General features: G+C 32.9%; 1 protein-coding gene across 2 annotated transcripts in view; it reads right to left on the bottom strand.

Moving 5' to 3' along the window:
* The window catches only part of Rngtt (RNA guanylyltransferase and 5'-phosphatase), a 217,301-nt gene that overhangs the window by 170,295 nt on the left and 32,473 nt on the right, over nucleotides 1-14,533 (bottom strand). For both annotated transcript variants that reach the window (XR_013425011.1, XM_005324717.5), the window contains exons 7-8: nucleotides 13,237-13,346; nucleotides 11,969-12,070 (exon numbers count right to left, since the gene is read on the bottom strand). Coding sequence is in view for 1 of the 2 variants with exons in the window: in XM_005324717.5 (XP_005324774.2) it covers nucleotides 11,969-12,070; nucleotides 13,237-13,346 (212 nt within the window). In the remaining variant the exon portion in view is untranslated. The remainder of the gene's footprint in view (nucleotides 1-11,968; nucleotides 12,071-13,236; nucleotides 13,347-14,533) is intronic.

Below are 14,533 nucleotides of genomic sequence, written 5' to 3'. Positions count from 1 at the left end.
AAAAGGCATTAGATCTGGTAGGTTTTAAAAGTGAGTGAAGGATATGAAAAATAACAACCCTCAAGAAAATGGGAAATATTAACCCCCAGGGAGAGAAGATGACAATGTGACCTGGGAGAGAAGGTAAACAGTGGGCTCTCACCCTTTCCCAGAAACAATGGGTTTCGGAACTTTTGCAACTGTTTCCTCTGATTTGAAGTTGCACAACTGTTCTCCTTGACTACCCAACCAATGCATTTTTTGCCATAATTCAAATCTCACTTGTCATGATTCCAATCTCTCTTGAACTTTATAAAAATAAGATCCAATGGATAAAGAAACCATGGTATATATGCACAATGGAATATTATTCAGCAATAAAAGAGTAAAAAATTACGACATTTGAAGGTAAATGGATGGAGTAGAGAATATCATGCTAAGTGAAGTAAGCCAATCCCCCAAAACAAAGGCCAAATGTTTTCTCTGATAAGTGGATGCTGATTCCTAATGGGGGGGGGGGGCATCGGATCAATGGAGGAACTCTGGATCAGGTAAAAGGGAGAGGCAGAGGGGAGGGGGCATGGGGGTAGGAAAGATGGTGGAATGAGTTGGACATCATTACCCTAGGTACATGTATGATTGCACAAATGAGATCCTACATGTGTACAACCAGAGAAATGTAAAATTGTGCTCCATTTGAGTACAATGAATCAAAGTGCATTCTGTTGTCATGTATAACTAAGTAGAGCAAATTTTTAAAAATCAGATTCTAGTTGTAATCAATTACCATTTTCTCTCCTAAATATGTAGCATTCCACTGCTTAATAAAGAAAGCTTGCTAAAAAAAAAAAAAAAGTACTTTTATTATCTAAACCCAGAAGTGACAATCACTTTCTGCCATATTTCATTTTTTAAAGTGACACAAACCCAATCCATACTCAAGGAGAGGGAAATAAAGTTCTATCCCTTAAAAGAATGATGTTTTAAGTTGCTAAATTAAGAGAATCAGCAGATGTATTATTTCAACCAAATTTGGAGTTGACATGAAATAAATGGTGAAGTGCTGAGAAGTGCTGAGGTACCAATATCCACAGATGGAGCTGCCTGTTTTGCAAAACCACAAAACTCTAACCCCAGAAGCATCAACTACAAAGAATGAGTGGAGGGTCATATGGACTGGAAAAGAAGAATTATTTTAAACTAATATACAATAATCTAATTCCTACAAGACACACAGGTCATAAATGGCGACCAGAAGAAAAAACTTCTCTATATAGTAGTATTTAGAGTCCTTCAGCATAACTGTTTATCATAAAGCAAAGGTCAGAAGTTGACAAACCCAGCTTACATTCACAGAATTTCCAAGCGGTCTCATTTTCCAATGCAGTCAACCAAGAACCAAACACATTTGAGGAAAACTAGAAAAATGAAAAAAGAAGATGAGTCAAGGAATAAAAAACAACTTTAAACCCCCTTTAAACTTTCACAGATTCAGGAAGCTATTGTATCCATAAATCAAAAACAGGCGGGAGGGTACTGCGTCAGTAGCAGAAGGCTAGAAGGCTTGCCTAGCATATACAGTGTCATAGGTTTGATCCCCAGCATGGCAAAAAAAGGAGAGGGAAAACAGGTTGTCAAAAAAAAAAAGAACAAGCAGATAACAAAAATGTATGTGCTCTTTAAAAATTAAAAGCAAAGCTGCTGGGATAAGTAATTCAACTAGAAGACAGGAAAATGAGAGAACTTCCCAGAAAAAGAGAAATGATTAAAATTATAAGAGAAAAATTTAGAAATGGGGGGTGGGGTGGGAAGTAAGTTCAACAATCAATAGTAGTTCTAGAAAATGAAAAATAAGGTCAAATTAATCTAAATGGAAGAACCCAAGTTTTCTGATTCAGAGATCATCAAATACACAATCAATGGGGGAGGGAACATTATAATGTTAACGCACGCACGTGCACACACACAAAATTACATACAACCAAGAAATTCTACACAAGAATAAATAGAAAAGTCTAAAAATGCCCAGTGACAGTGCAGACCATTTAATAAGGAATTCAAATCAGAATAATATCAGAACTTTTATCAGTAATAGACGTTACTAGAACATACAGAGGTATGGGCTCAGGTTTTAGCTCACTGGGAGAGCACTTGGCTAGCATGTGTAGGGCACTGGGTTTGATTCTCAGCACCACATATAAGTAAGTAAAATAAAGGCCTGTTGACAGCTAAAATAATATTTTTTTTAAAAAAGAAGATACAAAAGTAAGGTTTTTAGTATCCTAAGGAAAAATTATTTTACCTTACAATTTATTCACAATCAAATTATTATTAAGTATAGGGCCAGTGCAACAGCATTTTCATACACCTAGGCATGGATATGAGTTACTTCCTGCACATTCTTAGAAAGTGACTGAAGGAGGTGTCCTTATACAATGTGAGAAACCAGAAGAAAACAACTAGAGGAAAGCTGAGCACTGCGGTACAAACCTGTAATTCCAGAGGTTCAGGAGGTTGAGGCAGGAGAATCTCAAGTTCAAAGCCAGCCTCAGCAATTTAGCAAGGCACTAAGCAAATCAGTAAGTTCCTGTCTCTAAATAAAATACAAAAAAGGACTGGGGATACGGCTCAGTGGTTAAGTGTCCTTGAGTTTAATCCTCAATAAAAAAAAAAAAAAAAACTAGAGAAAAGGAGGGAAGAAAAACTTGAAACCCAGAAAGCTAGATCCAACCAGGGTAACAACTGAGAACGCTACAGGCTAGAAACCATAAAAAGTTCTAAGAAAGAAGTCTTTGGAACAGTTTAAAAGAAATAAGAACAGATAAAACAATTAAAATGTTAAAAACACTTGATAATAAAGTAAAGACAATTAGTAAAGTATAAAAGTAACTTCTATTTGAATTCAACAACAAGAATTTTTTTAATACTTTTATTTATTTTTATGTGATGCTGATGAAACCCAAGACCTCACACGTGCTAGGCGAAGCACTCTACCACTGAGCCACAACCCCAGCCGCAACAACAAGAACATTTTCAAGGTCAGAGGGGTCAGGGCATTAAACTCTTGGCAAGTTAGCTGTATCTTTGGTGGTCAATTCCACCTCTGTACTTGTGTGCTCTCTAGCATACCTGATTTGAGAAGTAATAGACACTTCCCAGGCTTGTTGGCTCACTGGCAGGAGACTAAAAAAAAGGAGGGAGAAACCTACTTATTTTTTACTTTTGGCAGCATCTCAGAAGTCACTTAAAGCTGCAGCCATGAGGGGGCTCCTCAGTGGAAATTCCCTCAGTGGGGGCCACTTCGCTGAACAGAAAGTATCCTTCTAACAGCAGCAGCACCACCTCCAGCATACAGATCAACAGCTAGTGCTACTCAGTCTCCAACCAGAAGCAGCATCAGCTCACTGATCTCAAGATGATCCTTTTCTTCCTTTTGCTTCTACACCTTCTGATGCCTTTGTAAGCAATTCTATGTATTAAATCCTTATACCTTTCAAACAATAATAATGATTTCTCTTTTCTTGCCAAAAAAAAATTTAAGTCTTTCCACTAAATAATAGAAAAAAACTAAGTATTTTCATTATTTAAAATCAACCACAGAATTTTTTTAAAAATTCAATTTTTAAACTATGTTCAGCAGTCAACATGTAAACGCAAACAGGTATCAGTATTAAATTTAGGGCTTGGGGCTGTAGATGTAGCTCAGAGTCAGAACACTTTCCTGTCCTATGCAAGGAGGTCCTAGGTTTGATCTCTAGTACCACAAAAACAAATTAATCAATCAATTAATTAAATAGGGATGGCATAACTTAAGAGGTAGATGTAAGACAGGGAACTCTTAATATCCTCATCTTATAAGATGAAGAGTCAAAAAAAACTCATGTGTTATTAGAACAAGAAAGAAAGAGTTAAACATATGTATGCTCAATGAAGAAATAGCTATAACAGAATAACTATAATGGAAGACTTTAAAGGAAAAAAAATGGACACAAAGATTTTGATATGCTACACCAGAAGGAACTCACCTAAAGTTGATTAATAGTGACATAAGCATGTATTAAAAACTTGGGGATAACCACAGAGAAAAATGTAAAAACTTAAAAAGTGATTGTCTTTTGGGAGTAAGACGGACCCAGGAAGAGTTCTAGGACTCTGTATTATAAACTTTCCAGTTCTGCTTAACTTGTTTAACCACAAACAAGAATTTAAAAGAAATAATTTTATGTTTATATCCAATAAAAATATTTAATGAAATGGGAAATACTTAGGCTGCAAATAGCAGATTATTAAATAATAAAATCATGTATAATGAATAATATCTGCAGAAGACCCATTTCACCTAATTGAAGTTTTAATATACAGAGTCCACTCTAATTTTCTGTACCTCGAGTGGGTCCCTGGCTTATAATAAACACTAAAACATTATGAAATGAATACATTTTTATTCAACTGAGGAAGAGAGGAAGACCTAAAAACACACACACCAAAATATAAACAACAACCATATCTAACTGGTGAACTGACAGACTGGTTTTTTTGTTGTTGTTTTTCATTTTTGGTCCTTTGCTCTATCTTCATTCTCTAAATTTTCTACAATGAATAAGAATTACTTTATAATGGGAAAAATACTTTTAAAAGACATTGTCTTTTTTTATTATTATAAGACCAGAATCACAAGACAAAAAAGATATTTTCACTGAAATGCATATCAAGTCAAAATAAAGTCACAACTACTAAAACTGAATTAGGCTTAGTAAAGTACAAACATAATAACTGATCTTGACCTAATTATGGGATCTGAAATGCTTCCAAGGTAACAAGATATTGCAAACTTAGTATTCATAGCACAGATTGGGTAATTAGTTCCAATACTAGTAAGCAAACCTCACAAATCTACAGCTAAAAAGCCTCTTGGTTATTTTAATTAGTTACTTTTAGATTAAACAGCTTTATTCATAATGTATAGTGTCTTTATCAGACTTCAAAGTATAAAATCAAATGATACATTCATTTGCACTAATTACCATGAATGCTACAGGTTATGCTTTTCAGAACTTCATAGCCATACAAATTAAATATGTAAAATACTGCATTCTTTTAAGTGGTTTTCATCAGAGAGTAATGCCAACTCCATTGCCCAGATTTACCTTGATCTGAAATTTAAAAGCTACCCAAAGTGGTTTAGGCAGCACAACATATCACAGAGGTAGAAAGATATGAAAAACGCCTTAATTTTTATACAACAATCAGTTTCCATGAGAAGAAAAAAAATCAAAAGAAATAGCCTGTTTTGTTTCACATTTGTCACTGAAAAGGTTGATTATACTGAATATAGTTGTATTTCTTATTTATTTCACTATTTAAAAATATATGTCATCAATAAACAATATGAAAAAATATTTCTATGAACACTAAATTTATATTCCTAAAATCATAAAGAGCAGTTATATTTCATATGCAACATCAAGTAATGCTCCAAAGGAAGTTCTTTGGTATCTCTCCTTATTTATTTGTCTTCAACAAAAAATAATTTGACTACATCTTTTAATTTATCTCAAAGCTATTTGAGGGCAGGAACTATACTGTTTTGCTACTGTGTTCTGTATTGCTTTAGATACTGCACAATTATAGTGTAGGAAGAGCATCCCTAATCTGAAAATCCAAAATATTGTATTAGGTTGTATTGTATAATGGTTGTATTGTATAATGTTTAGGTTGTATTGTATAGGTTGTATTATATAATGTTTAGGTTGGAATTTAAAGCCACAAGTGGAAAAATTAACATCATGAAACTTTGTTTCACACATAAAGCTGTTAAAATATTGTATATAATACCTTCAAGCAAAGTGTATAGGGTATACATAAAACATAAATGAATTTTGGGTTTAAAATTGGGTCCTATCTCCAAGATATCTTATATACAAATATTCCCAAATCTAAAAAGTTAGAAATACACAACATTTCCTGTCCCAACCATTTCAGATAAGGGACACCCAACCTATAGGTTAATAGTTAGCTATTAAATCAATAAATGCTATTTCTACAAAGATACTGATCTCCCATAAGTGAAAAGTGACATAAAATTTCAGTTGCCATCACAAAACTATGTCAAAGAAAATTGTTTCTATGACTCATCTAAAGTAGAACAGTATATATAACATACCATTTATATGGAAAATTGAGAAACTAATTAAAATAACCAAGAGGCTTTTTATCTATAGATTTCTGAGGTCTGCTTACTAGTATTGGAACTAATTACCCAATCTGTGCTATGAATAATAAGTTTGCAAAGGAAAGAAGGCAGCAGGCAAAAAGAAAAGGGCATAATGTTTCGAGGAACCAAACATCCAACTCTTAGCATTGATTATTCCAGGAATAGGATAAATATTTTCACAGAGAGAGCTTTTAATTTATCTATATAATGTTTTATAAGGAAGACATTATCAGAATGAATATCTTAAACAAAAAAAAATTCACCCTTGAGAATCAAACAGTAGAAACACTGAAAAGGAATGAGCACATCATCTGGCAATAATGAAATCCACTCATGATACAGAATAATAGTAAAGATTATGGGCCCTAGGACCAAACCCAACTGCATTCAAAACCCAGTCCTGTTCCTTATAATCATAAATGGCCTTGGGAAGGCTACTACCTTTATATGATTCTTTAAAATGGGGATAACAATAGCACCTACTCCACAGACTTGTGGAGATGAAATGAGAATTTCTGTGTAAAATTCTCAGAACAATGACTCTTATACAGGAAGTATTCAGTAAGTTTTAATTGCAAAAATGATTCTTACAGTAAAAATACATAATACATTTGTGCAATCACAATGGTATTCAAAAATGCTAATTAAGGCAATAATAAAATTACAGGACTTTAATGAATATTTCCACCAATAAAGTTTTAAGAAAAATATTCATTTTCTAATTGTCAACTTGACTACATTATTACTTATATTAAATGAAACTCAGGCTGGAGATGTGGCTCAAGCGGTAGCGCACTTGCCTGGCATGCGTGCGGCCCGGGTTCGATCCTCAGCACCACATACAAACAAGATGTTGTGTCCGCTGATAACTAAAAAATAAAATTTTAAAATTCTCTCTCTCTCTCTCTCTCTCTCTCTCTCTCTCTTTAAAAAAATGAATAAATAAGTACAGCTATTCATAACAAAAAAAACTCATACCAGTCTCATTGCCTCAAGAATACACTATACATATTACTGTGGCAACGATCAAGTCATGTTTTTGAAAATTGTTATATAAAGGAACCACTGATGCACCAGAAAAAATAAATATATAATAACCATGGAAAATGAACATGTTAAGATAAAAGACAGAATACAGGGGCTGGAGATGTAGTTCAGTAGAATAGCAATTGCCTAGCAGATATGAAGCTCTGGGTTTGAGCCCCAGCAATGCAAAAAGGAAAAGAAGAGCAGAACACAAAAATCATCATATTTATAATTATTTCAAATTTCCTGCTAAGAATAGCAAACCTAACACAATTTCTAGCATATTGTAGATGTTCAATGAGTATTTGTTGAATGCATGCATGAACAAAGAGACAAATTCAATCTCTTTTATTATCTGTTTCTGAAACATTCAGATCTAGTTGTCTAACTCTTTTGAAAAAAAAAAAATATTTAGAAATACTAACCTAAAAAGTATTTTTTAATCTCTCCAAATTTTATGTTTGCTACCCCTAATGTGGACAATGGAAAATTCTAATTTAGGATGATACCTATGCTTGCAACAAAAGTTTTACCTTGTATCTACTTAGCTAGAAATTATCTAGACAGATTTTGGGAGTAAGTAATAACTTCAGTTGATTTTTATTGTTAACCTATTTTGTTTCATTAACCCACACGTGGGACACCTATACATACTTAAATATAATATATAATATATAATTATATAACACATGATATGATTTTGATTAGAAGAATATAATTATACTGTGATAATATTAATTAACACTAATGTTATAAATTCTAGATTATTAGTGCCAACCTATTTTGATAACTGTACCAATTTTGTTGAAATATTCACAGAATTGAAAACCTGGGACTCAATGACTCTATCTCTATTAATTTGCAGTAACTCTAATATCTAGAATTTAATTAAAGAAATTACTATTAGGACATTTCAATCCTTTATAAACCCAAAGATGTAACTAGCCAAGATGTGTTTCAGAAGTTTGGTTTTAAATATGAAAATGTTTTGCTTCTTACTACTTTTCTTGTATAATAACAACTATACCACACCCTAAGAGAATTCAGAATGTACTCTGAGAAACTAAATGTTGATTCCCATATAATAATGGTTTTCAAAAGAGTCCTCAGCTATGACAATAACTACCATTGAGCACCATCCAGTAAGCATTTTATGTGGATCTCTTTAATCAATTAGTAGACAAATTCTCAGATGTAGCCTTAAACTCAATGGCTGGCTAAATCATTATTATAAATTAGGTTACTGAAGTTTAAACTGTCACATGGACACAAAGGAAAGTGGACCCCAAACCTAGCTCAAAATCAGAATCGACTGAGGGGCTTTTCAAAAATACATAACCTCAAAGCCATCCCAAGCCTACTAATTTTGAATCTCTTAATTTTTCTTTTTTTCTTTTTTCTTTCTCTTTTGTTTTCTTTTCCTATATAAGCTTCCTGTGGTGGTAATGTAACTGGTATTTGGTAACTACTGTCCTAAAACATTCCACAGTTACCTCAGAGATCATGCCAGAATACAACTCCACATGCTTTTTTGCAATGTGTAATAACCAAAGCAGTACTGCTTTTTCTATTTAATATAGGGAGGCACTGAGTAAAATTCAAACTAGGAGAAGGAGTCAAGTGAGTTCTATGACTTTCTTTTTTAACCAATCAACCACCAGATATCATCAACTATTTAGTGTCAAATCAGTAAACAGTGGTTCTGACGGATCTCTAATCATTCTGTTAGTCTCTCTTGCCCATGATGAAAAAGAAACACTGGAGCCATGGTTTTATTATGTCCTTCCTAGTTACAAGAAAACTGGCCTAGCTCCCTCAGCATAGTTCTGATGAAACTACGATAACAAACAGGGTTAAAGTCTTCGAATGATGTATTCTGGACTATTTTCTGTAAGGGTTTTAGTTATCACCAGAAGTATGAAGTTAAACATTTGTTAAATCCCAGAATTAATATAATCTCCATTACAGGAAGGAATCACTACCTTACACCTAATTTCAAAAGCCCAAGTCTGCTAAGCTCAGTGGTACACACCTGTATTCCCAGCAGCTCCAGAGGCTGAAGCAGGAGGATTGCAAGTTCAAAGCCAGCCTCAGCAATGGCAAGGCACTAAGCAACTCACTGAGGTCCTGTCTCTAAAATAAAATATAAAAAAGGGCTGGGGGTGTGGCTCAGTGGCTTTTTTTTAATTTCTGCAGTTATTTTTCTGATAGAGCTAGTCTCACATTTACTTTATATATTTAGTTCTTCTTGAAGCAGGGTTTGTCTGTATATGTGTGTGCTATATAACTTAGTCAGAAAGTGCATATATGGATATACATGTACACGCATAAAAACTAAGAACTATTTTTGAGTATCTGTATGCTAGGTGCTTTAAATGACTTCACTGAATTTGTGTGTAATTACTCCGAGGGTTATCATCCCTATACTATACAAATCTAAACACAACAAATGCTTTCTAAGGTCTATCTGGCTTTAAATCTAGGCCTAGTATATATTGTTTTCCTTGAAATATGCTCTATTTTAAGTTAATGCTAAAAGATTTACCAAAAAAAATAAATAAATAAAAGGATGAGGTTATATTTTTCTTTGGAAATTAACTCACATGAAATTATGGTTTCTTTAAATCTCAAAAACTATACAACTAGTACAAGTGCTTCTATCTTAATGTGAAGACACATATAGTTTTTCACTTATTAATATATATTTGCTGAGTGCCTGCCATGTAAGTGCCAGGTACTAGTACTGGGGAAAAGGTGGTTCAAAAGCCAGGGATATAGCTCAGTTGGTAGAGTGCTTGCCTTGCATGCACAAGGCCTTGGGTTTGATCCCCAGCACCACCCAAAAAAAAAACAGACAAAAGTCCCAGAAATCACAGAGCTTGCTTTCATCAATTATCAGTTCATTACAAGGCTCTTCTTCATCTAATAGCCTTATATTTTTCCTATGTCAAATAGTCTGTTATCTCTTAGCATAGTATTTGCATAAAAAATAATAATTTGGTTTTTACATAATAGTTCAGAAACAGTTAAAATTTATAGTATTTAATCTCAGCAGAAAGAATAAAATGTGAAGAAATTAATTCTAAAATTTATATGTAAGTACTAAGTATTCACCACTATACTAAAGACTGGTAATTTCTTTTTATTGCATTGCAAATTCTACTACTAAACTTAGTGCACAGAAAATTATATTATAAAATTCTAATTATCTTTTCCCAGGATGCCTTTAAAAAGGAGTATTTCACAATTATAAGACAGTTCAATTCCAACTATAACCATAGAGCCCTTTAATCACTTCTTTTGGTATTATATTTATACTCAAACAGAATGGACTCAATAAGTAGAGCCATGAAAAAAAACGAAAGAAGAATCAAGTTAAAAAAAAAAAAAAAAAACTTGAATGTATTTTAGGAATGGTCAAAAGGCCAATGGGTTCCCTTGAAGTAACCTTCTTTGTTTATATAGGAGTTTTCAGTAAAATTAAAGATCAATCCAATTAAGTGGCATCAAACCTTATAAAGTGTCTATCAATTATACCTGTTATTCTTTCATTGAGAGGGATCTTGTTTAGCTTAGAAATGGAAGTCGGGAAACAGTATTAAATTTCAATATACTTTCACTAATATTATATGTAGTTTAATAAAATGTTTTTCTCTTATCACATGCATAAAATACAGTTTCATGAAAACTTTGAAGCTATGGTTTTAGCTTATTTAATCTACAGAAAATGATGGTTGTGTAAAATTCATTTGATCAGAGTTCTATCAAAATAATCAGCCAAATCATTCCCATTATTTGATAAGAAAAGTCTGGCTTCATTCTCATTCCAAGTACACAAGTCAACATTCTTAAGCTGATTATCTCACATCTGAATTCTGCTAGGAGGTTTAGACAGGCATATGCTGGCAGATACAAAGCCCTGCCACAACTGTCTCTGGATGAAATAAGATGCTTCAATACCACTTAAGAAAGTTCTCTTTGCTCTACTGAAAATCTCCCTCAGGAGAAACATTCTTTAAACAACAGCGAAAGGGAAAAAAGAAGTCTTTAAAGGAAAGATAATCGCTTTCAACTCACTCCCATTATCCTACTCAATAGTAACATGAACTGAGAACATCCCAACCCAATCTAAAAGATTTTATTGCTAAATCCAATATATGTTTCTCTTCTATATAAGATGTAACACTGTTGATCTCTCTCCTCTTTGGTCAAAGTTTACTTTCCCTCAGCTTCAGTGACAAATCTTTCTACTGGTTTTCTCTTACCTTTTATTCTAAATAGCCATTCCTTCTTTTACCAAGCAGTCTCTCCACATCCCTTTCCTATGTTATTGCTATATTATTGTCTCCTACATCTGAATTTTCTATACAGATTTTTCTTCTACGGCCTAGGTCCAAATAATCAAATTTCCAAAGGATAGTAAAGAAATGATATCCACAAAACAGTGTGGTAGGGAGTAGACATATCAAAAATCATATTATTAACAGAAAATGATTTCAAACTTAACATCTGGAATAGATTTATGTCAAAGTAAGAGAACACTAAAACCAAAAATTTAGCAGAATGACAAATACATTACACAGCTTAGAATACCAGCAAAACAAAAACTATACAATTTTTTGAAGCATATTTATTTTGCTATCAAGTCAGAAATTCACACTCTCAAAAGTGCAAACATACCCAAAAACAAACTAAAATTCTTACAGCATTACAGTTATTTGTACAATTTTTTTTAGAAATCTAACTTACCGAGTACCATCTGCTTTCCAGCTTACTTTATATGGCTTCTGCTCTAAAAGTTTAATATTTTGCTTGTCCATGGAAACAGGCTGTGCTCCAGGGAATCCAGACCTTAAAGAAGAACATTCTATTACTAACACAGTTGATAACCATTCAAAGTAATGCATGTCTTAAACCAATCTCAAATGAGTCACACATTTATCAAAATATTCTTCCTATCAGGAAATCAGTTTCCTGATAGAACAATATCACCTTTCACAAAAACACTTAAAAAAGATTGTCATGACATTTTAGAACACAAGTTTACAAGGTTCAAAATGCTATTCTATAATTATTGAGCTAACTCTAAAATACTAGTATAGATGATTAAAATGGCAAAACAGGTACATTCACAAGTCTTTTACTTCAGGAAAAAGTTTAAATTGTAACTTAATTACCTTACACTATCCTAGACCCCATATTTCTCCATTATGACACTGCCAATTTGAAAAAACTCTACAGAGTTGGCAAATTTCTCTTCCAAAGATGCCCAGAAGTGACAGAAACAGAAGAAATATAGGTCTAAAACTTAGGGTATATTGGCAAGGGTTTAACACAACATTAAGGCCAATGCTATTCATTATTTTCACCCTTTAGCTAAAATTATTTCTAGCTAGTTTATCAGAGTTATACATGCCAGGAATAAAAGTCTTTATGTTAAGAATTTATATTATGTTAGGAAATTATATTAGGAATTTTCACAAATAACAATCCTTATTTCCTAGTGTTCAAACTATACTAGAATTTTCTGCCACAGACCAAGATCTGAAAGTAACAGATGAGAGGAATAAACTCTCTACTGAGTTCTCTCCCATGAAATGTCTGATAAATATTTTCAAGTCATAGTAGGGAAAACATATTTAAAACTGACCTTCCCAGGTTTCTAATTACAAAACTGGAGAATGAGGCACATTCAAGTTTTACCTATTCTCCCTGAATAAATTGATAAGACCATCCCAAACATTCAAATCAGCACCAATAAAATCAAAATGATAAAACAAGTAATAGATAGTGACAACAGTAACTTCCTCCTACTTTAGGAAGATAAGCAAGACATCTAATTTTGACTCAATTGTCTGGGTATTACATTGACTACCTTGAAAAAAATCTGACAGTTTTTTTAGCATTTCATGTAAACATATCATCTTTAAGAAATAAAGAAGCTATGTCAATGTCTGTATTAACTTTAAATGTTACAGAGTAAGAAATTTTATTTAGAACTTTAAAATGCTTATTACCCTTCCCAGCCACAGAATTGATGACACTTCTGCTGTACTTCTCCTAACTTTGGTTGAGTTGTTACTTGAGTTATGCCTCTAACAGTTACACCTTCCAAGAAAATGGCACCCTTAAAAAAAAAAAAGAAAGCAAAATATTTCATTACAGATCCAATCCATTTACAAAGAAGAGATAAATCAGTTTATATTCACAAATGGAAGCAAAACAATATATAAAGCAGAAATGGTCTGCTCCAAGAAGCTTCACAAATTCCCCGGTGAATATACACAAGTGCTCCTTAAACAAACATTATTTTCAACATACATACACAAGCCCAGTAAACAAAAAAGCCATATTAACAATTCTCAGTAATCATGACAGTAATAGTAACTTATTTACTGAGAATCAAGCAGAGTATGTGGTATTCTACACTTTCTCTAATCCTTTCAACAACTATGAAAAATAGTGGCATATTTACTTAACAGATGAGTAAATGAAATATAATGATTTCATTTGTTCAAGGTATAAAGATTTTATTTGTTCAAGGAGTAAATGATACCTGACATGGTGATATATCCTGCAATCCCACCTACTTGGGAGGTTGACACAGGAGGATCACTTGAACCCAGGAGTTGCTAACAAACCTGGGCAACTCAGTAAGACCCCACCTCTTGAAAAATAAAAATTTTCAAAAAGATAAAAAGGAGATAAATGACAAAATTTGAATCCAGGCCTACCACTTATGCCAGTCACTGATGGCAGAGGAGGGGAAGGGAGGGTATTAATTGGTGGAATATGAAGTTTAAGGAGGTAAACACCCAAAATCTGTATCTTTGTAAACTAGAATAAGAGTATAACAGTAGAGGCAAAGGGACTAAGCCACAGTCTTTAATAAATCAACATAAAAGTTAGATTATCATTTATTGAATTTTTAATCTAAGTTCTTTAACTTAAAATACATGTAATATTTTATCTCATAGCAATATTTTGAAATATCACAGAAGTGAAGCAAATAGAGAATTTATACATCAAAAAACACGCCCAGAAATTTTAAAGACTAAAATAGTCTACGGCTGGGGTTGTAGATCAGCGGTAGAGCACTCATCTAACACATACAAGGCCCTGGCTTCAATCCTCAGCACCACATAAAAATAAATAAATAAAATAAAGGTATTGTGTCCAAATACAACTAAAAAATAAAAATATTTTTAAAAAAAAGAAATAGTCTAGATTTATGCTACAATTACTTTGAGATCCATACAGGGGTTGGCACTGATCTCAAGAAAAATCTATTAAAAAAAAAAAAAACTAGCTGTT

The sequence above is a fragment of the Ictidomys tridecemlineatus genome, chromosome 8 (assembly GCF_052094955.1).
Source record: "Ictidomys tridecemlineatus isolate mIctTri1 chromosome 8, mIctTri1.hap1, whole genome shotgun sequence".
Lineage (NCBI taxonomy): Eukaryota > Metazoa > Chordata > Mammalia > Rodentia > Sciuridae > Ictidomys > Ictidomys tridecemlineatus.
The sequence above is the reverse complement of the archived record's forward strand: the minus strand, read 5'-3'. Positions and strand labels throughout refer to the sequence as shown.